At 43.0% G+C, this 24,259-nt stretch overlaps 2 protein-coding genes and 1 long non-coding RNA gene across 7 annotated transcripts in view; 1 reads left to right on the top strand and 2 right to left on the bottom strand.

The window, feature by feature from the left end:
* The window catches only part of adat1 (adenosine deaminase tRNA specific 1), a 38,514-nt gene extending 38,361 nt beyond the window's left edge, over nt 1–153 (bottom strand). For all 3 annotated transcript variants that reach the window (XM_024379289.2, XM_024379288.2, XM_024379291.2), the window contains exon 1: nt 12–153. In XM_024379289.2, the coding sequence (XP_024235057.1) occupies nt 12–153 (142 nt within the window). The remainder of the gene's footprint in view (nt 1–11) is intronic.
* Nucleotides 126–16,186, top strand: LOC121840067. Its single transcript, XR_006079354.1, has 2 exons — nt 126–208; nt 15,272–16,186. It is a non-coding gene; the product is annotated as an uncharacterized LOC121840067 (long non-coding RNA).
* LOC112218466 (NEDD4-like E3 ubiquitin-protein ligase WWP2) overlaps nt 13,390–24,259 on the bottom strand; it is a 51,085-nt gene continuing 40,215 nt past the window's right edge. For 2 of the 3 annotated variants that reach the window (XM_042301475.1, XM_024379287.2), the window contains exons 12-24: nt 23,417–23,498; nt 22,481–22,609; nt 21,251–21,329; nt 21,031–21,102; nt 20,737–20,825; nt 19,360–19,519; nt 16,352–16,485; nt 16,071–16,211; nt 15,771–15,891; nt 15,507–15,611; nt 15,313–15,409; nt 14,241–14,313; nt 13,390–14,094 (exon numbers count right to left, since the gene is read on the bottom strand). In XM_042301475.1, the coding sequence (XP_042157409.1) occupies nt 13,995–14,094; nt 14,241–14,313; nt 15,313–15,409; nt 15,507–15,611; nt 15,771–15,891; nt 16,071–16,211; nt 16,352–16,485; nt 19,360–19,519; nt 20,737–20,825; nt 21,031–21,102; nt 21,251–21,329; nt 22,481–22,609; nt 23,417–23,498 (1,382 nt within the window). In that variant the 3' untranslated portion in view covers nt 13,390–13,994. The remainder of the gene's footprint in view (nt 14,095–14,240; nt 14,314–15,312; nt 15,410–15,506; nt 15,612–15,770; nt 15,892–16,070; nt 16,212–16,351; nt 16,486–19,359; nt 19,520–20,736; nt 20,826–21,030; nt 21,103–21,250; nt 21,330–22,480; nt 22,610–23,416; nt 23,499–24,259) is intronic. The other variant, XM_042301476.1, reaches the window with a different exon arrangement.

Here is a 24,259-nt window from a genome sequence, read left to right as displayed (position 1 = left end):
TTATATTTCACCTTTCTCTTGATTCGGGGACACTGAACACTTTACTACGGCGGCCAAAAGCGTCCACTCTCTGCCCGGCTCGGGCTTTCCTCTCTTGGGCAACTCGCTGAAGCGCTGGTAGCACAGTTTGGAAATCTCATCGGCGGTCCACATATTGCAGCGAGTTTTAAACAAACTAGCTATATGGTGGCAGCAGCCTGTTGTGAAGGTACGTAAAGTGAATAAAAAACGGTTATTCGTAGCCTCTCTTATATATGTATTTCAACGATACAGCCAATATTCATTGCGTTACACACATTCTTATTTGCACACAAGACATACTCCGTGTGAAGCAGGCAAGAATAGTTTATCACTTCCAGGTTACGGATATATGGAATCTTTCAGAATAAGAGTCCAATCCTGTATACTTTGTAAATTAATAATCAGGGCGAAAATGTGTACAGTTATCGAAAGACCTGTAGTTATCATACAAATAATTTTAAGTATTTCTACATGGTATGTGATTCATTTGTTTATTTTTTCAAGCCTAAATGGTCAACGATGTTTTTTGTGTATATACTTCTATAATTTATTGGACTCTACACAATTTCCTGTACATTGTATTGCAGTAAAAATGGGGTCCATTCTACTCAGGAGCACTTCTAGTTTCCAAATCCAGAGTTTACACCCCAAGGAGAGACTCTGCTCATTTTGTGGCCCTTAAAGAGTGGCCAATTGTTTTTTTTCATATTATTCATACCCCTTGACTTATTTAAAAATGGTGTTGTGTTACAGAAATATCTAATTTATATAAGTATTCACATCCGTTTGCTATGATGACACTCCAAATTGACCTCAGGTGCATCCAATTTTCTTTAGTCATCCTTGAGATGTCACAACAACTTGATTTAGAAAAAAACACCTATCTATATAAGGTCTCACAGTTGACAGTGCATGTTTGAGCAGGAACTATACCATGAAGTCCAAATAACAGTCTATAGAACTCTTAGATAGAATTGTGAGGAGGCTTATATCTGCAGAAAGGTATACAACTATTTATAGAGTGTTGAACGTTTCCAAGAGCACAGTGTTCTCCAGGAACCCACTGACCACTCTGACAGAACTACAGTTCCTTGGCTGAGATTGTAGAACCTGCCAGAAGGACACCAGTCTCTACAACACTTGTCAGGGGTGTGTACGGGAGGCGAAGTCAGGTGCAGGAGAGCAGAGTGTAATAAACAGGCACACTTTAATTCCGGTCCAAAAATGACAGCACATAAGAACAATAACGTGCCAAAAACACGGAACATAGCAAAAGTATAGCGCCTGACAAAATCCACATAACAATAAACAATTACACACAAAGACATGGTGGGGAACAGAGGACTAAATACATGCAATAATTATAGAATGAAAATCGTCGATTGCCGCCAGAACAATGATGGGAGCCGACTTCGGTGGAAGTCGTGACAGGACTTGACTAATCTGGGCTTTATGGGAGTGTGGTCAGACTGAAGCCACTCCCGAGAAAAAGGCACATGATAGCACGCCTAGAGATTCAGTGCAAACGACCTGACTGGGGCAAAGATTTAAATTCCAGCAGCACGACTCAAAGCTGTAATTTCCGCCAAAGGTGCTTCTACAAAGTATTGACTCAGGTGTGAATACTTATGTAAATTAGATATTTCTGTATTTAATTTTCAATAAATGATCAAACATTTCAAAAAACATATTTTCACTTTGTCATTATGGAGTATTGTGTGTAGATGGGTGATATTTTTTTAAACCCATTTTAAATTCAGGCTGTAACACAAAATGTGGAATAAGTCACTCTACATATTGTGTTGTACATAATTCCCTGTACTTTGTGGCGCAGTAAAATGGGGCTATTCTACTCAGGAGCACTTCTTGTTTCCAAATCCACAGAGTTTACACCCCGAGGAGTGTCACTACTCATTTTCAATATGAAAAACGTACTGCATGTAGGCTGATTGGCCACTCTTTTTAAGGGCCTCAAAATGAGCAGTGACAGTCCTTGGGGTGTAAAACTGTGGATTTGGAAACTAAAAGTGCTCGAGTAGAATGGATCCGCCCTTTTACTGTGACACTGCATACAGGCAATTATGTATGGTGCAATATGTATGTCCAACATGAAAAACGTACTGCATTTAATCTGATTGGTCACTCTTTAACGGCAGAAAATGTATCAACGACGCTGCTGGGTGTGTAAATTCTGTGGATGCATCGCATCTTTTGGATTTGCTCCTGAGGAGAATGGACCACCATTTTACTGTGACACAATGTACAGCAAATTGTTTACGGTGCAATATATTATAATAATACTGTATATGCCATTGAGCAGAAGCTTTCATCCGAAGCGATTTACAGTCAGCTTCTGGTGGAGCTGGGGAACAATAATATGTTAAGTGCGAGAAAGAAGGGGAAGAAAGGGGGTAGAAGAAAAAGGAGGAAGAAATTAGGAAAAACATTTTAAAAATGCTATTGAGGCTTCTTCATAATATGTGTTTATTATTCATTATGATAAGCTGAAAAACAATGACAATTATGTTTTTGCTATGTTCGAGGAAGGGGAAGAATGGACCTAAAGGTCCTCAGTTCCTATCCTGACTTGGTCAGAAATAACATTTCTAAACAACCACTATAGGCTCCAAAAGTGTCCTTTTTCACATTGGTGAATTTCAGATCACCTGAGTTAATGGAGCGATTATGGTAGCATAATCATAACATATAGAAGTGTTGTTTTAATGAGATGAGTTTATTACTGTACTATACTCCCGTTACCTTGTTTATGCAATTAGTATCTTAAATGATCTGTTGCGGTTTCTTGTGGACTGCATATTTTCCTGATATACAGTGCATTCGGAAAGTATTCACACACCTTGACTTTTTCCACATTTTGTTACGTTACTGCCTAATTTTAGAATGGATCAAATAGTTTTTTTCACTCGTCAATCTACACATAATACCCCATAACGACAAAGAAAAAACAGGTTTTTAGAAATGTTTACAAATTATTTAAAAAATAATAATATCACATTTACATAAGTATTCAGACCCTTTACTCAGTACTTTGTTGAAGCACCTTTGGCAGCGATTACAGCCTTGAGTCTTCTTGGGTATGACGCTACAAGCTTGGCAGACCTGTATTTGGGGAGTTTCTCCCATTCTTTTCTGCAGATCCTCTCAAGCTCTGGAACATCGCTGCACAGCTATTTTCAGGTCTCTCCAAAGATGTTAGATCGGGTTCAAGTCTAGGCTCTGGCTAGGCCACTCAAGGACATTCAGAGACTTGTCCTGAAGCCACTCCTGAATTGTCTTGGCTGTGTGCTTAGTGTCGTTGTCCTGTTGGAAGGTGAACCTTCACCCCAGCCTGAGTGCTCTGGAGCAGGTTTTCATCAAGGATCTCTGTACTTTTCTCCGTTCATCTTTCCCTCAACCCGGACTAGTCTCCCAGTCCCTGCAGCTGAAAACATCCCACAGCATGATGCTACCACCACCATTCTTCACCATAGGGATGGTGCCAGGTTTCCTCCAGATGTGATGCTTGGCATTCAGGCCAAAGAGTTCAGTCTTGGTTTCATCAGAACAGAGAATATTGTTTTTCATGGTCTGAGAGTCCATTAGGTGCCTTTTGTCAAACTCCAAGCGGAATGTCATGTGCCTTTTACTGAGGAGTGGCTTCCGTCTGGCCACTCTACCATAAATGCCTGATTGGTGGAGTGATGCAAGTCTTCTGGAAGGTTCTCCCATCTCCACAGAGGAACCTTGGAGCTCTGTCAGAGTGACCATCGAGTTCTTGGTCACCTCCCTGACCAAGGCCCTTCTTCTCTAGGAAGAAATCTTGGTGGTTCCAAACTTCTTCCATTTAAGGCCACTGTGTTCATGGGGACCTTCAATGCTGCAGACATTTTTTGGTTTCCTTCCCCAGATCTGTGCCTCGACACTATCGTGTCTCAGAGCTCTATGGACAATTCCTTCGACCTCATGGCTTGGTTTTTACTCTGAAATGCACTGTCAACTGTGAGACCTTATATAGACAGGTGTGTGTCTTTCCAAATCATGTCCAGTTCACTTTTGAGAACTGTGTTTTCTCGCTAATTGATTGCATTTTGGAACATTAGTGCTGCACTTATAATGTGAAGAAATAGCCTAATAGTTTATCAACATGTTAAGCTAAATGTTCTGATCTGTTGCATCAGACTCATTGCGTTTAAAAGGTGGTTGTATTAATTTGAGATCTATTGCATCCCACAACTTTCCCAGAGAATGTTTGGAATATTTATTTCTCACACAGAAGGACAAGTTGACCAATAGAATAGGTAAACGTTTGTACTATAGGGGATAGTATACTGAACAAAAATATAAATGCAACATGCAACAATTTCAAAGAGTTACAGTTCATATAAGGAAATCAGTCAATTGAAATAAAATTATTAGGCCCTAGTCTATGGATTTCACATGACTGGGCAGGGGTGCATCCATGGGTGGGCCTGGGAGGGCATAGGCCCACCCATTGGGAAGCCAGGCCCAGCAAATCAGAATGAGTTTTTCCTCACAAAAGGGCTTTATTACAGACATAAATACTCCTCAGTGTCATCAGCTGGTCGGCTGGTCTCAGATGATCCCGCAGGTGAAGAAGCCGGATGTGGAGGTCCTGGCCTGGCGTGGTTACAAGTGGTTTGCGGTTGTGAGGCCCGTTGGACATACTGCCATACTTTCCAAAACGACGTTAGAGAAATTAAAATTAAATGATCTGGAAACAGCTCTGGTGGACATTCCTGCAGTCAAGCATGCCAATTGCATGCTCCCTCAAAACTTAAGACATCTGTGGCATTGTGTTGTGTGACAGAATTGCACATTTTAGAGTGGCCTTTTATTGTCCCAAGCACAAGATTGACCTATGTAATGATCATGCTGTTTAATCTGGCCAGCCAGAGCTACCTATATGGTCCGCTGGCCGAACAGACATATAGTTGAAGTCGGACATTTGCATAAACCTTAGCCAAATACATTTAAACTCAGTTTTTCACAATTCCTGATATTTAATCACCACTCCATTTTAAGAATGTGAAATGTCAGAATAATAGTAGAGAGAATGATTTATTTCAGCTTTTATTTCTTTCATCACATTCCCAGTGGGTCAGAAGTTTATAAACACTCAATTAGCATTTGGTAGCATTGCCTTTCAATTGTTGAACTTGGGTCAAACGTTTTGGGTAGCCTTCTACAAGCTCCTGTCAATAAGTTGGGTGAATTTTGGCCCATTCCTCCTGACAGAGCTGGTGTAACTGAGTCAGGTTTGTAGGCCTCCTTGCTCGTACATGCTTTTTCAGTTCTGCCCACACATTTTCTATGGGATTGAGGTCAGGGCTTTGTGATGGCCACTCCAATACCTTGATTTGTTGTCCTTAAGACATTTTGCCACAACTCGAAGTATGCTTGGGGTCATTGTCCATTTGGAAGCCCCATTTGCGACCAAGCTTTAACATCCTGACTGACATCTTGAGATGTTGCTTCAATATATCCACATAATATTCCTTCCTCATGAAGCCATCTATTTTGTGAAGTTCACCAGTCCCTCCTGCAGCAAAGCACCCCCACAACATGATGCTGCCACCCCCGTGCTTCACGGTTGGGATGGTGTTCTTTGGCTTGCAAGCCTCCCCCTTTTTCCTCCAAACATAACAATGGTCATTATGGCCAAACAGTTATAATTTTGTTTCATCAGACCAGAGGACATTTCTCCAAAAAGTACGATCTTTGTCCCCATGTGCAGTTGCAAACCGTAGTCTGGCTTTTACTATGGCGGTTTTGGAGCAGTGGCTTCTTCCTTGCTGAGCGGCCTTTCATATTATGTGAACCGACTTTACTGTGGATATAGATACCGTTGTACCTGTTTCCTCCAGCATCTTCACAAGGTCCTTTGCTGTTGTTCTGGGATTGATTTGCACTTTTTGCACCAATGTAAGTTCATCTCTAGGAGACAGAACGCGTCTCCTTCCTGAGCGGTATGACGGCTGCGTGGTCCCACGGTGTTTATACTTGTGTACTGTTGTTTGTACAGATGAACGTGGTACCTTCAGGCATTTGTAAATTGATCCCAAGGATGAACCCAACTTGTGGAGGTCTACAATTTTTTTTCTGAGGACTTGGCTGATTTATTTTGATTTTCCCATTATGCCAAGCAAAGAGGCACTGAGTTTGAAGGTAGACCTTGAAATACATCCACATGTAAACCTTCAATTGACTCAAATGAAGACAAACAGCCTATCAGAAGCTTCTAAAGCCATTACATAATTTTCTGGAATTTTCCAAGCTGTTTAAAGGCAAACTCAACTAACACTTCTGACCCACTGGAATTGTGATACAGTGAATAATAAGTGAAATAATCTGTCTGTAAATAATTGTTGGAAAAATGACTTGTGTCATGCACAAAGTAGATGTCCTAACCGACTTGCCAAAACTATAGTTTGTTAACAAGAAATTTGTGGAGTGGTTGAAAAACGAGTTTTAATGACTCCAACCTAAGTGTATGTCAACTTCCGACTTCAACTGTAGCTATCTGGCCGGTCGGACCTTGTTATCTAGCTGGGCGGATGGACCTACAGTAGATATCTGGTAGATGTAGTGATCATAATATAATAGCCATATCTAGAAATACCGATGTTCCAAAGACTGGACCTAAAATTGTGTATAAACGATAATACAGGAGGTTTTGCAATGATTCCAATGAAAAATATTTGGTGGTCTGATGTGTGTTATGAGGAATATCCAGATGCTGCAATTATGAAACTGCTTCTTCCAGTTTCTGATAAGCATGCGCCCATCAAGAAACTGACTGTTAGAACTGCCAAATCCCCATGGATAGATGATGAATTGAAAAACTGTATGGCTGAGAGAGGAGGCAAAGAGAATAGCAAATACTGGAAGTCTGACAACACAGCAGACTGGCAAACATGCAGTAAATTGAGAAATCACGTAACTAAACAAAAATAATTCGAAAATATACTATGGAACAAAGATAAATTATATAAAAGAATGATAGTAAAAAGCTCTGGAGTACTTGGGATAAAATTCTAGGCAAAAAGGCAAACTATTCTTCTTGAGGCAGATGGCTTGTTCATAAGAAAACCCTTTGATATTGTCAGCCACTAATAATTTTTTTGTTGACAAGATTAGCAAACGTAGTTATATGACATGCAAACAACAAAGGCCGTGCCTTCATATTCATGCATAATGGACCAACTAATGAAAGACAAGCACTGTAGTTTTGAGTTCCACAAGGTGGGTGTGGAAGAGGTGAAAACATTGTTGCCATCTATCTATAAATAAGGATAAACCACCTGGTACCAACAACCTGGATGGCAAATTGCAGAGGTTGGTAGCGGAATACATTGAGTCCAGCTTGCCACATCTTCAATTTAAGCCTAGAAGACGATGTGTGCCCTTAGACATGGAGGGAGGCAAAGGTCATTCAGGTACCCAAAAATAGCAGAGCACCCTTTAATGTTTCAAACAGCTGAGCAATCAGCCTGTTACATGTGCTTAAAACCTTTTGTGACTAGGGGGCAGTATTTTCATTTTTGGAAAAATAACGTTCCCCATAGTAAACGGGATATTTTGTCAGGACAAGATGCTAGAACATGCATATAATTGACAGCTTATGATAGAAAACACTCTAAAGTTTCCAAAACTGTAAAAATATTGTCTGGGAGTATAACAGAACTGATATTGCAGGCGAAAGCCTGAGAAAAATCCAATCCGGAAGTGACTCATCTTTTGAAAGCTCTACGTTCCAATGCGTCCCTATTGAGCAGTGAATGGGCTATCAACCAGATTACTTTTTCTCCGTATTCCCCAAGGTGTCTACAGCATTGTGACGTAGTTTTACGCATTTATGTTGAAGAATACCCGTAAGCGGCTACATTGCGCAACTGGTCACCTGATGGCTCCCAGAGTGATTCTCGCGTAAAATAGAGAGGTAGCCATTATTCCAATCGGTCCTACTGAAAAACCAATTGTCCCGGTGGATATATTATCGAATAGATATTTGAAAAACACCTTGAGGATTGATTATAAACAACGTTTGCCATGTTTCTGTCGATATTATGGAGCTAATTTGGAATATTTTTCGCCGTTTTCGTGACTGCAATTTCCGGGCGACTTCTCAGCCAAACGTGAATAACAAACGGAGCTATTTCGCCTACAAAAATAATCTTTTTGGAAAAAAGGAACATTGGCTATCTAACTGGGAGTCTCGTGAGTGAAAACATCCGAAGCTCATCAAAGGTAAACGATTTAATTTGATTGCTTTTCTGATTTCCGTGACCAAGTTACCTGCTGCTAGCTGGACAAAATGCTATGCTAGGCTATCGATAAACTTACACAAATGCTTGTCTAGCTTTGGCTGTAGAGCATATTTTGAAAATCTGAGATGACAGGGTGATTAACAAAAGGCTAAGCAGTGTCTCAATATATTTCACCTGTGATTTTCATGAATAGGAATATTTTCTAGGAATATTTATGTCCGTTGCGTTATGCTAATTAGTGTCAGTCGATGATTACGCTCCCTCATGCGGGATGGGGAGTGGGGAGTCACTAGAGAGTCACAAACTTTTGGAAATCATTGTGTTTGATCATATTTTACAGAAAACAAATGAACAACAGACTTTCAGCGTGCTTATAGGAACGGCACTCAACATGCTCGGCACTGTCACAAATGACTGATGATTATCTGAAAGAAATTGATAGCAGAATGTGGGAGCTGTTTTGTTAGACTTCTGTGAAGCTTTTGATGTCATTGATCATAACCTATTGCTGAAAAAACTCAGGTGTTATGGATTTGCATCCTTTGCCTTACTATGGATCGAGAGTTACCTATTGAATAGAACACAGAGGGTTTTCTTTAATGAACGCCTCTCTCATGCAAATTCAGTTGAGTGTGGTTTACCGCAGGGCAACTGGCTAGGACCATGATTGTTTTCTGTTTTTACAAATGACCTTCCACTGACCTTGAATAAAGCCTATGTGTCTATGTACGCTGACGACTCAGCAATATACAGCTGTGGCCAAAAGTTTTGAGAATGACACAAATATGAATTTTTACAAAGTCTGCTGCCTCAGTTTGTATGATGGCAATATACATATACTCCAGAATGTGAAGAGTGATCAGAGTGATCAGATGAATTACAATTAATTGCAAAGTCCGTCTTTGCCAAGCAAATGTACTGGATCCCCCAGAAAATATTTCCACTGCATTTCAGCCCTGCCACAAAAGGACCAGCTGACATCATGTCAGTGATTCTCTCGTTAACACAGGTGTGAGTGTTGACGAGGACAAGGCTGGGGATTACTCTGTCATGCTGATTGAGTTTGAATAACAGACTGGAAGCTTCAAAAGGAGTGTGGTGCTTGCAATCATTGTTCTTCCTCTGTCAATCATGTTAACTGCAAGGAAACACGTGCCGTCATCATTGCTTTGCACAAAAAGGAATTCACAGGCAAGGATACTGCTGACAGTAAGATTGCACCTAAATCAACCATTAATCGGATCATCAAGAACTTCAAGGAGAGCGGTTCAATTGTTGTGAAAAAGGCTTCAGGGCATCCAAGAAAGTCCAGCAAGCTCCAGGACCGTCTCTGAAAATTGGTTCAGGTGCGGGATTGGGGCACCACCAGTACAAAGCTTGCTCAGGAATGGCAGCAGGCAGGTATAAGTGCATCTGCACGCACAGTGAGGTGAAGACTTTTGGAGGATGCCCTGGTGTCAAGAAGGGCAGCAAATAAGCCACTTCTCTCCGGGAAAAACATCAGGGACAGACGGATATTCTGCACAAGGTACAGGGATTGGACTGTTGAGGACTGGGGGAAAGTAATTTTCTCTGATGAATCCCCTTTCCAATTCTTTGGGGCATCTGGAAAAAAGCTTGTCCGGAGAAGACAAGGTGAGCGCTACCATCAGTCCTGTGTCATGCCAACAGTAAAGCATCCTGAGACCATTCATGTGTGGGGTTGCTTCTCAGCCAAGGGAGTGGGCTCACTCACAATTTTGCCTAGGAACACAGCCATGAATAAAGAATGGTACCAACACATCCTCCGAGAGCAACTTCGCCCAAACATCCAGGAACAGTTTGGTGACGAACAATGCCTTTTCCACACGTTCTCATTTACAGCAACGACCTGGGGAATGGTTACAGGGGAGAGAAGGGGGATGAATGAGCCAAATTGTAAACTGGGGATTATTAGGTGACCGTGATGGTTTGAGGGCCAGATTGGGAATTTAGCCAGGACACTGGGGTTAACACCCCTACTCTTACAATAAGTGCCAGGGGATCTTTAATGACCTCAGAGAGTCAGGATACCCATTTAACATCCCATCTGAAAGACAGCACCCTACACAGGGTAGCATCCCCAATCACTGCCCTGGGGCATTGGGATATTATTATTATATATTTATTTTATATTCAGACCAGAGGAAATAGTGCCTCCTACTGGCCCTCCAACACCACTTCCAGCAGCATCTGGTCTCCCATCCAGGGACTGACCAGGACCAACCCTGCTTAGCTTCAGAAGCAAGCCAGCAGTGGTATGCAGGGTGGTATGCTGCCAGCTAATAAAAGAGATTTATTGGATTTAGATCCATCATTGAATAATGAGGCTAGTGAGCAAGTCAAGGAGACTAAACTGCCGTGTGTAACACTAGATAGCAAGCTGTCATGGTCAAAACATATTGATTGAGTTGCTAAAATGGTTAGAGATCTGTCCATGATAAATCGTTGCTCTGCCTTCTCGACATCTCAATCGACCAGACAGGTCCTACAGGACCTAGTTTTGTCGCACCTGGACTACTGCGCAGCTGTGTGGTCATGTGCAACAAAGAAGGCCATAAGTAAATTGCAGTTGGTCCAGAACAAAGCAGCACATATCGCACTTAGATGTAGACGGAGGGAAAGTGTCAGTAACAGGCATATCAGTCTCTCCTGGCTCAAAGTTGAGATTGACTGCAATCCCTATTGGTCTTGGTGCAAGGTATTGATGTGAAGGTACCTAACTGTCAGTTCAAGCAGTTGGCACACAGTTTGGACATTCATCGGTAAAACACAAGACATGCAACCAGAGGTCACTTCACAGTCCCCAGGTCCAGAACAAAGGCTAGGAAACTCACAGTATTAAATAAAGCCATGACTACATGTAACTCTCTGCCACCCCAGGTAACTCAAGCTAGCAATAAAACCAGTAAAAAAAAAAAACAAGATAAAAGATCATCTTACTGCACAAATGGGACTGTGAAGATTTGTGCTTATATTGTATTGTAATTTGCACTGTACTATATATTAGACCTAGATAGTGTATGTACTGATATATAGGCTATATGTGGCATTTGGCATGTATGTATTTAAGTCATTGGCTGGCAAACCTACGTATCTGACCTAGCTATGCTCTCTGCTGTCTTCTGAAGCCCACGATCAGCTCCTTCATTTTGTTGACGTTTAGGTTCTTTTCCTGGCATCACGTCAGGGCCCTCATCTCCTCCCTGTAGGCTGTCTCATTGTTGTTGGTAATCAGGCCTACCACTGTTGTTGTCTGCAAACTTGATGATCGAGTTAGAGGCATGCGTGGCCACGCAGTCATGGGTGAACAGGGAATACAGCAGGGGGCTGAGCACACACTCTTGTGGGACCCCCGTGGCTCAGCATAGTGGAGGTGTTGTTGCCTACCTTCACCACCTGAGGTCGGCCCATCAGGAAGTCCGGGACCCAGTTGCACAAGGTGCGATTCTGACACAGGGCCAATAGCGGTGCATGGTTAAAATCAGTAGGGAAGCCAAGCCAGAAAAAAACACCATGATATATAGGCCTAAGGCCAAGACAATAAGACACAGTTGCAGAATAAATTACAAAACCGGAGAGCAACAGCTGTCCTGGGAAGTCCACAAACCATATTGCATGTAACAAACAGTTACATGACCTACAGCATGGTCAAGCAAGTTAAAATTTCTAACATTTTCAAACTACTAAACAAATATTGATTTCGAACCATGGATTGTTACTGTAAGTCGTAAAGAAAACAGGCACTGCCTCCAGTTTTGTAGCACAATTTCAACATAATCTAATCACCTATGCTTAGTCTTATACAATGACAATTCAAAAATATCCAAAGCTAATCTAAATATGGTATGGCTGTTCATGGTACTGATTTATGTGTGTGTGTGCATGCAATTAGAAAAAAACATGTTGACTCACTACTTCTAGAAAGGCCAATGCCATCCTACTATTTCATGTTGCCTAAATGGTCTTAATTTTTGTTGTCCTTGGCTACCTTGCTGAAATGCTTCCTTCCATGGGCAACGATGCGCCAGCTAATTAACATTAGCCGTTACTCCATCTAGCTATGTTGAACTTCCATCCTCTCAGGCCAGGGACAATGTATGGTTGGATCCGAATCACCGTTATAATCATTGGCCAGCATGGAGAATGGAGTAAAACCACAAGTCCAAATCCCTATCTCCATCCATGGCAAATTTAGGAAAGGGACGATTTTAGCTAGCTAGGTAGCCACTGGAGGACAACGACACAACAATTCAAGTTCTGTCAATAACGTTTGACTTGTGATGTGATTGGTGTGAAGCCAAATGCAAACTGACTTCCCTTTAAGCTTTTTTTTGGGTGTGCCAGAACCTTTCACAACTGAGCTCGCTCGCTTTAGCTCAACGCTGATTGGCTATTATTTTATTTTTTTAATTATCAAGGGAGGCCAAATGCTCACTGGCTTTCCTTGCATTCAATGCTACAGGTGGCAACAATGTCAGACTCTTTTTGACCAGACAGCACAGATGGGCTACACGCAGACACTGAGGGGCGCTGTTTAGTTTGCTTGGATGCTTTCTCCGGTGAGATACCATGCACCTCTTGCGAATTGAAGGAAATGTATGAAACACAGAGCGACAAAATATACGTTTTTTGGGGGGGGGAAGTCTGGCTTCCCTTGGCATCCATGAATACACACCACTTCCCAGGGCCCCAAGCTTAGTGATGAGGTTTGGAAGGCACTATGGTGTTGACGGCTGAGCTTTAGTCGATGGAAAGCATTCTTACATAGGTATTCCTCCTGGTAAGATGGGATAGGGCAGTGTGCAGTGCAATGGCGATTGCGTCATCATGTATATCACTTGCTGCCATTGTCATTGTCTCCTGTCAGTATCAGCGGTTGAAGTTTCTGATTGAAATGGGAAGGCATGGGCACAGCTGTTTCACAGTAATACTGTTAGCAGACTAACATGGCTGGCTGGATAACCCAATTAGTGTTCTAGCAGTAGAATGACATTCTAACCAAAATCAATTAACCAAGGCTCTGAAAAAATGTGATTTCTTACCATCACAATCAACCCACTAAGATTTGAGTCATTTATTTGAGCTATGTACAGGTAATGCTGAATTTCACAATGAACAAAAAATAAATAAAATCACATTTCACCAATCAATCCTCTTAAGAGGTCACTAATTATAACCTCTTTCTCTCTTCCATTCACAGACTTATTTTTAAAATGTTCATTTATCTTCAAAAGATATAGTTGCTGTAGCTGTGCTGTCGTTGCGATTTGCAGTTGATATAATTATTTGAAGACATTATCCTTTATGTTTTTGGTGTGTCTCTAGATCTAGTGGGTGGGGTCTTCGGGCAGGAGAGGGGGTTTATGGTCATATAATATAACACTAACCTGTCTGGACCATCCCCTCAGCACACACACCTTTTCCCTACTGGTTCCCTTGTACCCCCCAGCACCCTCCACAGCCTAGTATGATAGGACTGGTGTGCCCACCTGTATCTATGGTTCTCTATGGTCTCCCAACCACACATGATCTGGAAGTGGGGTCTAGATGATTGGAGAGTTCATATCCCTATGATTGACAAAAAAAAACTATTTGAATGAATGACTCTTCTTTCTCTATCCACCTTCCCTCACTCATAATGTGATTATTAGTATTTTTTCTCCCTTATTCCTGCCCGAATCCTTCGGTCTCCTCGATGGCAAACATAAGTTTCTCTTTCAGTTGCTCCAGGCTCCTGTAGGGTGGCAGGTCCAGACGATTGAAGCTGTGTGAGTGTTCGAGATGAAAAGAAAATTGACAGTGATGGATAAATTTGTGGTTAGCAGGGGTACATTCATAGATACAAAAGTAATGGTCATGGGAAAGAGAAATCAACTTTGGCAGAGGAATTTAGGAAAATGTCAGTCTCACCAGGTGTGACTTCTTGGAAGCCAAGTCTCCTTCCCCACCTTGTCTATACAGAATTTTTGTGGTCCATTACTCCCTAAGGGAAAGAGAGACCATGTAAGATTCTTGGGCAGGGAATTACATTTCTGTCAAAAGACATTTGACAGTAAAGGTGGTTATTGTATTAAGATAAAGTTATTTGCCAATTGTACACAACGTCCAAACCAAAATTTGACTTCAGCTTTATTTCAACCCCTCTGAGAGACACACATATTTATACAGGTTAGAGAGGTTGGAGCTGCCACACAGTGCCCGTGGAGCAGTTGTTGTGGGTGGTTATGTGCCTTGCTCAAGGGCACAACGGCAGGCAATGAAGAATTCAATAAATACATTTTTTATTTGAATAAAGATTAGCTAAAGTGCTACATTTCTGCATTTTGACATGTCCCTTTGTGGTTCCAGGAAGATTTTAACCTACTTAACCCCAACATGTCTCCAGGTTTTCACCATCATTGTAAAGGTTTAGTTATTTTGTTGCTTTGACAAAGTCATTTCTGAAGATTAAATGAATAACAATGTGATTAGTGATTCATTCAATGACAAAAATAACAGGTCTCTCATTTTAAGGTCAACCCTGTTACTTGATCTGAACTGTCGTTTTAATATGATGAAAAAAAAAAAAATTCAAAAGAAACATTGAACAACTGATTCTCTTTTTGACCATTTTCTGGTGTTTTGTGGTGGAAGACTGAGTGGGTCGAGCATAACACATCAACCCTGTTACCCATAGATAGACAGGCTCAAAATGTTTTAACTACATACTTGTTTTTGCATCCATTGCCACTTCCTGTTGCACACAACCTACCATTCCCCCTGTCACAAGGCTGATTTAAGACAAAATTGCCAACACTGTTACTTTATTTGGCACTTAATATACACTTAGAGTAATTATTTTCTTTAACCTCTTGAGAACGTTTTTTTATTAAGTTGGACATGTGCTCTGTACGACAGAATGTTTAAATTAGGTGAAATCAAACATTTTTTCCCCCACCAAGTTATACATCTGAAGAGGCACCGAATTGGTGGAGCAACCGACCTATGAGTTCAGCAAACCCTCCGACTGGCAGACGGCATGTTCCTGTGACAAACTGGAGCAGGCGGATCCGCTTCTCATTGTCCATATCCTTTACCACCTGTATAACACACAGGTAAGACATGTCAAGGATGCACATAGTGAGATATAGACAGTCTCATATACACACAAGATGCTGTGAAGAGAGGCCACCATACCTGCCAGAACCAGTGTATCTGCTTGCTGTTCTTGGTATAGTGCCGATAGATGGTGTTCTTCTGCCAGTCACTGAGGTCTATCTCCTGCATGCCACATAGCATCAGCTGGAGGAAGGAATGAGACCGTACCATTAATCCACAGTCAAAGAGAGGGAATCTGAAACAAATAGTCCCCTCTACCAACTTATAAGACTTTGCAAAAGCTTCATAACCTATAACACCGCCCTAGCTAACCCAGCATGTTCTTGCAGACTCTTTATATACCTCCAGCTCTTTCTCATCAAAGTAGCGTAGCCACTCCAGAGGCACGACCTCATTGAAGCCATCCAAGAAGGCCTTGGTCTGCTCCTCCACACCACGCATGAACCGCCAGTCTGTCAGCAGACTGAGGAAACAGGGATGAGATATAGCATTTTCTAAGCAACAAGGGAGGATATTTATTGAAACAAGTTGAGTGTCAACATGAAACAACATTAATGCTAGTCTGTGGAGTACCAATGTCTGGTATCACAGGGATTGACAGGCATACAGACAGGAGTCAAAGTAGTGACGGAGATGGCTGACCTGATGTACTCCTCCTTGTTCTCCGAGGTGACCAGCTCATTCTCTCCATCATCCTTCAGCTGGTGGGTGGACACCTTCCCTAGAATCTCCATATCCTGAGCAAAGTACAGCTCCACTCCACACTCCTCCAGACAGTTATCTCTGTAGACATAACACACACATAAAGCTTTAAGCTACGGAATTATGTCAAACACTTCCATCTTCACATACACTGTTTGCCACAAGGGGCGACCATATTCAAACAGTCCCACACACACATAATGAACGGGCGGTGTACTTACTTGACCCACATGATAGAGTTGTAGAACTCAGGGTCAATAGACTCCAGGTCTTTCAGAGTGGGTTTCTTGTTGAGCATACGCTTGTAGAATGGCAGAGTGAAGCCAGTATCGATGAACTTGCCATGGTACAGGGCCTAAAAGGGAGAGGGGAGGAGAGGTTGCAATAAGTACCATACCAAAACTAAAACATACCATAAGCGTCATCTCTCCTATGGGCCAATACACACCTAGATACAGACACATACGGCTCACGTCAACACCATCATCCCATAGACCCACTCCAATAACGCATACCGCCCCAACTGATCCACAGATGACGCAACCTCTATTGCACTCCACACTGCCCTTACCCACCTGGACAAAAGGAACACCTACGTGAGAATGCTGTTAATTGACTACAGCTCAGAGTTTAACACCATAGTGCCCTCAAAGCTCATCACTAAGCTAAGGAAGCGGAGACTGAACACCTCCCTCTGCGATTGGATCCTGGACTTACTGACGGGCAGCCCCCAGGTGGTAAGGGTAGGCAGCAACAGATCTGCCACGCTGACCCTCAACACAGGGGCCCCTCAAGGGTGCATGCTTAGTCCCCTCCTGTACTCCCTGTTCACGCACGATTGCACGGCCAAGCAGGACACCATCATTAAGTTTGCCGACAACACAACGGTGGTAGGCCTGTTCACGATGAGACAGCCTATAGGGAGGAGGTCAAAGACCTGGCAGTGTGGTGCCAGGACAACAACGTCTCCCTCAACGTGATCAAAGAAGATGATCGTGGACTACAGTAAAAGGAGGGGCGAGCACTCCACCATTCAAATCGACGGGGCTGTAGTGGAGCAGCTCAAGAGCTTCAAGTTCCTTGGTGTCCACATCACCAACAAACTATCATGGTCCAAACACACCAGGACAGTCTTGAAGACTGCACGACAACGCTTATTCCCCCCTAGGAGATTATTTTTTTTTGTCATGGGTCCTCAGATCCTCAAAAGGTTCTACAGCTGCATCATCGAGAGCATCATGGTTGCATCATCACCTGGTATGGTATCTGCTCGGCTACAGAGGGTAGTGTATACGGCCCAGTACATCACTGGGGCCAAGCTTCCTGCCATCCAGGACCTCTGTAGCAGGCGGTATCAAAGGAAGGCCCTAAAAATGGCCAAAGAATCCAGCCACCCTAGTCATAGAACGTTTCTCTGCTACCGCACGGCAAGCGGTACCGAAGTGCCATGTCTAGGTCCAAAAGGCTCCTGAACAGCTTCTACCCCCAAGCCATAAGACTGCAGAACAGTTAATGAAATGGCTACTTGGAATATTTGTTGTTGCTGCTACTCTTTTTATTATTTATGCATTGTCACTTTACCCCTACCTACATGTACATATTACCTTGACTAACCTGTACCCCAGCACATTTGACTCTGTACCGGTACCCCCTGTATATAACCTCGTTATTGGAATTTTAGTGCATTACTTATTTTTACTTTAGTTTATTTTAGTTTACTTTAGGAGGGGTCAGTGTCTCCTGACCCAGCCTCCAGTATTTATGCTGCAGTAGTTTGTGTCGGGGGGCTAGAGTCAGTCTGTTATATCTGGAGTACTTCTCCTGTCTTGTCCTGTGTGAATTTAAGTATGCTCTCTAATTCTCTCTTTCTCTCTCGGAGGACCTGAGCCCTAGGACCATGCCTCAGGACTACCTGGCATGACGACTCCTTGCTGTCCCCAGTCCACCTGGCCGTGCTGCTGCTCCAGTTTCAACTGTTCTGCCTGCGGCTATGGAACCCTGACCTGTTCACCGGACGTGCTACCTGTCCCAGACCTACTGTGATTATTATTATTTGACCATGTTGGTCATTTATGAACATGTTTGCCATGCTCGGTTATAATCTCCACCCGGCACAGCCAGAAGAGGACTGGCCACCCCTCATAGCCTGGTTCCTCTCTAGGTTTCTTCCTAGGGAGTTTTTCCTCGCCACCGTGCTTCTACACCTGCATTGCTTGCTGTTTGGGGTTTTAGGCTGGATTTCTGTACAGCACTTTGAGATATAAGCTGTTGTAAGAAGGGCTATATAAATAAATTTGATTTGATATTTATTCAATATTTTTCTTAACTGCATTGCTGATTAAGGGCTTGTAAGTAAGCATCTCATGACACAGTCTACACCGGTTGTATTTGGCACGTGACAAATTAAATTTGATCTATTAGCCTAACCACAGTTAAGTGTTAACACACACACAAACACGAGTCAGTCACAAGTCTGTCTCTGTGTGGAAAAGACTGATTGATTCAGTTAGTACTGAAGCAGTTGCTAAGACCCAGACTGTATAATGTAATAGCAGAGCCCCAGTGTATATCTGTCCAAAAACAACATAGACACCCTCCCCTATGTGACTCAGTCTGATCAGTCTGCAACGTCAGTACTAGCGTCATCCTCTGCTCTGAGCAACAGGACATGAAGCAGGGAGGGAGAGACTGGAAGTGGGGAGCAGGAGGAGATGGAGGGCAGTGAAAAAGAGGAGAAAGGGAGCCCAGAAAAGAGGGAGAGAAGACATGGGCTAGATGAGACAAGCATCTTTATAAGGGGTGTTGTGTGAAGTGTGCTAGCAGACTAAATATAGGCCATTATTGGCGGGTGTGGGCTGTGTGTGGCAGTGAGGTCATGCTCTGGAGGAGAGGAGGGGATTGAGAGGGGGGAGCTGTTGGTTTTGGGGCCTGTAGCTTCTGGATAGTGTCCCAGAGAGAGTTGGGTTTGGCAAGATGGGCGGTGGGGGAGGGGAGGGTTCTTAGCATAACAGACTTGCCTTAAGGACACACAGCTTTAGAAACGACTGACAGATGAAGAACACTCCCCCACAGACAATCATACACTGTCCTCACCGCTCCTGTTCCTAAAAAAAATAATGTTTGCTACACATCCTCACCATCTGTTCCTCAATTCTAACCATAACTATTGTTGTAGTTGACTTCGGTTGTTGCAGATCTGGGCAAAATTTGCCAATGGGGCATTGCTCACCATGGCAATGAATCGCCCTATGAAGCGGAAGTATGTGAGGTGGTCAGGGTTGATAGAGGAGGCGGGGTTGATCTGCAGACAGTAGTTGTTCTTCCCAGCGTACTCAAACAGACAGTACATGGGGTTCAACACCTCATGGGACAGCAGGAAGAACCACTCTCTGTATTGGGGAGAGAAAGGGCATTACACATCTATATCTAGAGACAGAACATTGTTTTCCCTCATGGAAAAGCAGGGTGTGTACGGGCTAACTACAACCCTTTAACCCTTCTGCCTATCCTTGAGGGCTACAAATTGTTACTTTTTGCCATACCTGTTCCTTGTATTGAGTCGTGCAGAATTTTACAAAACGTCTCCTACATTACAAAACCACACAACATTTGACACCAACAGCAAACATGACACAATCAGTGACTTTGACAGCACAAAAAAGTTGCATGGTTGTTAAAATAGATGGTACAATTTCAAAATACTTTGTCAAAATGGGGTCTGGTTTATGCACACACCTGCAACTAAAACAAGCAAAACAAAAATGTCAAATTCATAAATTATTCTACATATGGGGGTTATTCACGGTTCGGCAGTTTCAACAAAAACGTGTACTCCTGAAGAACACCCCTTGATTTTTCCATTTAGCATCATACTAAGTGGTGTAAATGTAGTGCAGTGTATGCTAATGAACCCCAAACAATGTTCATATAGCAACTCCATAACCAAACTTTCTGTCAGCAAAAAATAAAAGAGAAGCTGCCTCACTGGGGAATGGTCCAATCACTGAATTGTTGTTTCAAATCATTACATGTACACACTAAGCACATGGGCATACAGATATACATATACACAAAACACCATGAAGACAAGCAGTATAATGTGGAACATGAAATGCATGTAGAGAATGAAGCCCCGGCCACCACCAAGCCCCTGACCTTTGCCCCCACGGCCGGCCAGCTAGTCCCGGGGGTCGTACCGGGGCAGTGCAGACACCTCCAAACATCCCGTCCGTGGTTCTACCCTGTGGTAGAACAGCATGACGTAACCTACCATAGGGTAAAACCACTGGCGCGACACCAGAGACAGAGACACACGCAAACACAGACCACGTGGAGGAGGAGAGGGAGGAACAAAGCCCGGGATCCCACCGCTGACATCAACCAGAAGTGGACACACACTGTCACCAGTCCCCAAACACCAAAACACACACAGACAACAGTGCAAGAGACAGGGGCTGTGAGGGAGATGATGAACGATGGATGACGGACATTTAAGTAAAGGAATACAGGGTAGACCAGGAAGACTAAGAGCTGAGGTAGTAGAAAGAAAGACAACTGTTTTAAGAGGCAGCAGGCCAGACATGCAGGCAGGAAACGGTCATCTTACCTAGCAATGCCTCCATAATCAAGACCTTCCTCTCCCCTCATGATGATGTAGAGTCTTCTACGCAAATCATAGGGTTTCACATTCATGATCTGAGGAAATAGAACAAAAAACACAGGCACATACAGCACATCAGAAATAAACTTCCACCCTACGACCATATAGTAGTTGTTCAAATACAAATAGGTGGTACTAATGAATACATAACCAACTATAGCAACCCTCATGCAAGTTTAATCACGTAACATTTAGAATAGAATATCCTCAGTAGGGAAAATGACTCCATGTCATTCTTACCTGCTGAAATGAGTCTTCAAACAGAGTCTGTCTGGACACTGAGATTTTCACATGACTGGGTAAGGCATTGGACTGGAGAGGCAGAGAAAAGTGTAAGAATCCATTTCATCAATACTAGGCAGACAAAGAGATCTCAGGTCTGAACAGTAGAAAAGAACTGGGCTCGAGGTAAGAGCCTGTTTTCATAACAGAGGTCTAAGAGACGAGAGTCAGCACTTACATGGCACAGGAAGCGGAACTGGTGGTATTTCCACCTGAAGCTGCGATCATAGGCCCCAGGGGAACCACCTGTCCTCGACCTACAGAGAAACAAAATGAGCTTATTTTTTGCTGTTCCAGCAAGAAACAAAGGAAATCTCAAAGCCAGGTTTTACATTTGTACATGTCAGCGAAGGATACTGTAGCTGTACTGGGAAACGACAGGCCAATATGGCTGTCCCAAGCACATATGCTTAAGAGACTGGAAAAATGGGCCCCGCTATAGAGCTGAGCCCTGTTGCCGAGCTGAGCAATGAGAACTTATTCTATTGAAGTGAGGCAGTATTCTATTGAAGTGGTCAGATGTGACGTGCAGCAGGATTGAAATAACTGGGTTAAGCCCAGAGATGGAGGTATGCCTTGGTGTGCAGCTGTGTTAGTAGAAGCTACACCACTTCACTACAGACATACTGGATATGTGCCTCGTCAGCGGAGGATAAACCGAGAGGGCGAGAGAGAGCAAGGAAGGGGAAATATGGAGCCCGAGGGAGAGAGAGAGAGAGAGAGAGAGAGAGAGAGAGGGGCCTCTAATATTCGCTTATTCGCTTTGTCAAACGCTGCCAGGCACATCTTGGTTAGGAAGATTCAGACCACAGAGGCAACCCTTTGGCTACAGATATGGACTGCAGCAGATCAAATGTAAAACATTTAAGACAGTTTAAAAACCCTAGATGAACACTCATCTAAAAATATAACACCAAGACCTCCTTATGTTTCAACATCAGCATGAACACTTGCGCTCTCTCATACACACACATTCATACGTACACACAGACAGAGTCAGACAGCAGAGCAGTCTGCTTTGGAGTTGATTTGTTGGCCCTGTTAATTTTCATGACATTCTTTTTTTTTTTTTGAAAGATTTCAAAATATGGCTATGCTTTAAGGCAAGACACATATGTTCATAAGAGTGTGTGCGTGTGTGTGTGTGTGTACGTACTTATAATACCCTTTCTCATATCTAGGCTAGCTATCTATGCCCAAAAGATTGTCAACGTAAATTCCCTCTGGTTCAATGAAACGGGGGGGAAAAAGGAAAAGGGAAAGAAATCCAAACTAAAGCAGGCTATGATGAGAGAATCCCTGCACACACCATCCCTGAAGGAAAAAGCAATACGGTGCTTTTATCAGTAGATTTGATCAGAAACTGTAACTGCCCTTCTCAAAAATGGGTCTGCAGAATAATATTTACCCTGACTCAAACCCGGGACGAGGGTCTTTAAAGCTGGTGGTGCGAGAGTTGTGATCCACAAAATATCGGACTCCCTCCGTGGTGTACTTCATTTCCCAGCCAGGGGGCAGGGGGGGCTCCTGGATCATCCTGTAAGAGGGAAAGGGCAGTGAGCAGAGCCTAAACGTGAGGCTCCCCAAACGATGAACACCTGTCCCCCCCTGGCACCAGCCCTGGCCCGGTCCCACTATCAGCTCTCCCTGACCAGGACTCAAAACCTCTGACCTCAGTGGTGATGCGTCTGAGACCACATGGATGTAGTTAAACAACATGAAAATATAAATATGAGGGAAAATATGACTCAACTTTGCTGAGGGGGGTGAATGAGGGAGTGAAATAACTAATTGATGAATGAATAAAATGCTATGACACTGTAAAATGTCCTAAAAACCCACAATGATACAATTTGGATAATTCGGCCATCCGCATTTGATGTAGTTTTGTTGTTCGATTTGATGTTAGGGGACAGCAGTACCACCCACACTAGTTCCATGGAAGATGCCCTAGGTCCCTCATTGACCAATAGCTTACAATACTAATCTAAACCCCACCCACACGGCTCAGAGATATGTTGACGCAGCCTTCAATTGAGGCGACATAGGACACTTCCCTATTGGCCTGTGCAGAATGATTTGAAAATATGGATCTCAATTACTGGTACATTATGTCTACATGATTCATTCCTATCGTTATAAGGATGTCTGATTAGTGTGCTGCATAGCGTTGGGCTCTCGAGCTACCAGTCCCTATCCTACACTAGTTAATGTAATATCAGTCAAAATAGCAATGTATGGTGACATTTCTCTGAGACACCTGTGTGTACAAACATGAACAGACATACACACACACGCACACACGCACACACTTTCACAGTGGAGCAAAGACAGATTGGCTTACCCTTGGGTTCTTGGGTCCTCCCACTGTGTGGTCCGTGTGTTGTGGTTGACAAAATACACCCTCCCATTGTCCTGCCGTTTCTCTACAGGGACCAAGAGAAGTGACTACAGTTAACAACAGGATAGATCAACAGTTGACTATTTGGTTTCAGTACAGAGTGACTGTGTGGGGAGATGTGAACGTCAACCGCAGTAGACGTTGAATTGTTGGGAGGAAAGAGAAAAAAGGATGGCTGAATCTGGCAAAGCTGACTGAAAACTGACGTGTCGGTGTGGCATTTCACTCGAGCTTGTTCCAAAATCCCTTCCTACAATCCACCTCAGACAGAATGTTACAGATGTGTAAAAGGCAAAAACCTAAACTTGAGGGAGAGCAGGAAAAATACTATTTGCTGACTATTTTCTATTTCTAGCAGTCGGAGTCCTACATTGACTACATGGTTACAATGACTACATGGAAGAAAATAACATGGCTACATGGAAGATAATAACATGGCTACATGGTTACAATGACTACATGGAAGATAATAACATGGCTACGTGGAAGATAATAACATGACTACGTGGAAAATAATAACATGGCTACGTGGAAGATAATGACATGGCTACGTGGAAGATAATGACATGGCTACGTGGAAGATAAAAACATGGCTACGTGGAAGAGAATAACATGGCTACATGGAAGAGAATAACATGGCTACGTGGAAGAGAATAACATGACTACGTGGAAGATAATAACATGGCTACGTGGAAGATAATAACATGGCTACGTGGAAGAGAATAACATGGCTACGTGGAAGAGAATAACATGGCTACGTGGAAGAGAATAACATGGCTACGTGGA

The sequence above is a fragment of the Oncorhynchus tshawytscha genome, linkage group LG19 (assembly GCF_018296145.1).
Source record: "Oncorhynchus tshawytscha isolate Ot180627B linkage group LG19, Otsh_v2.0, whole genome shotgun sequence".
Lineage (NCBI taxonomy): Eukaryota > Metazoa > Chordata > Actinopteri > Salmoniformes > Salmonidae > Oncorhynchus > Oncorhynchus tshawytscha.
Note: the sequence above shows the minus strand (reverse complement) of the source record. Positions and strands in the feature narration are given on the sequence as shown.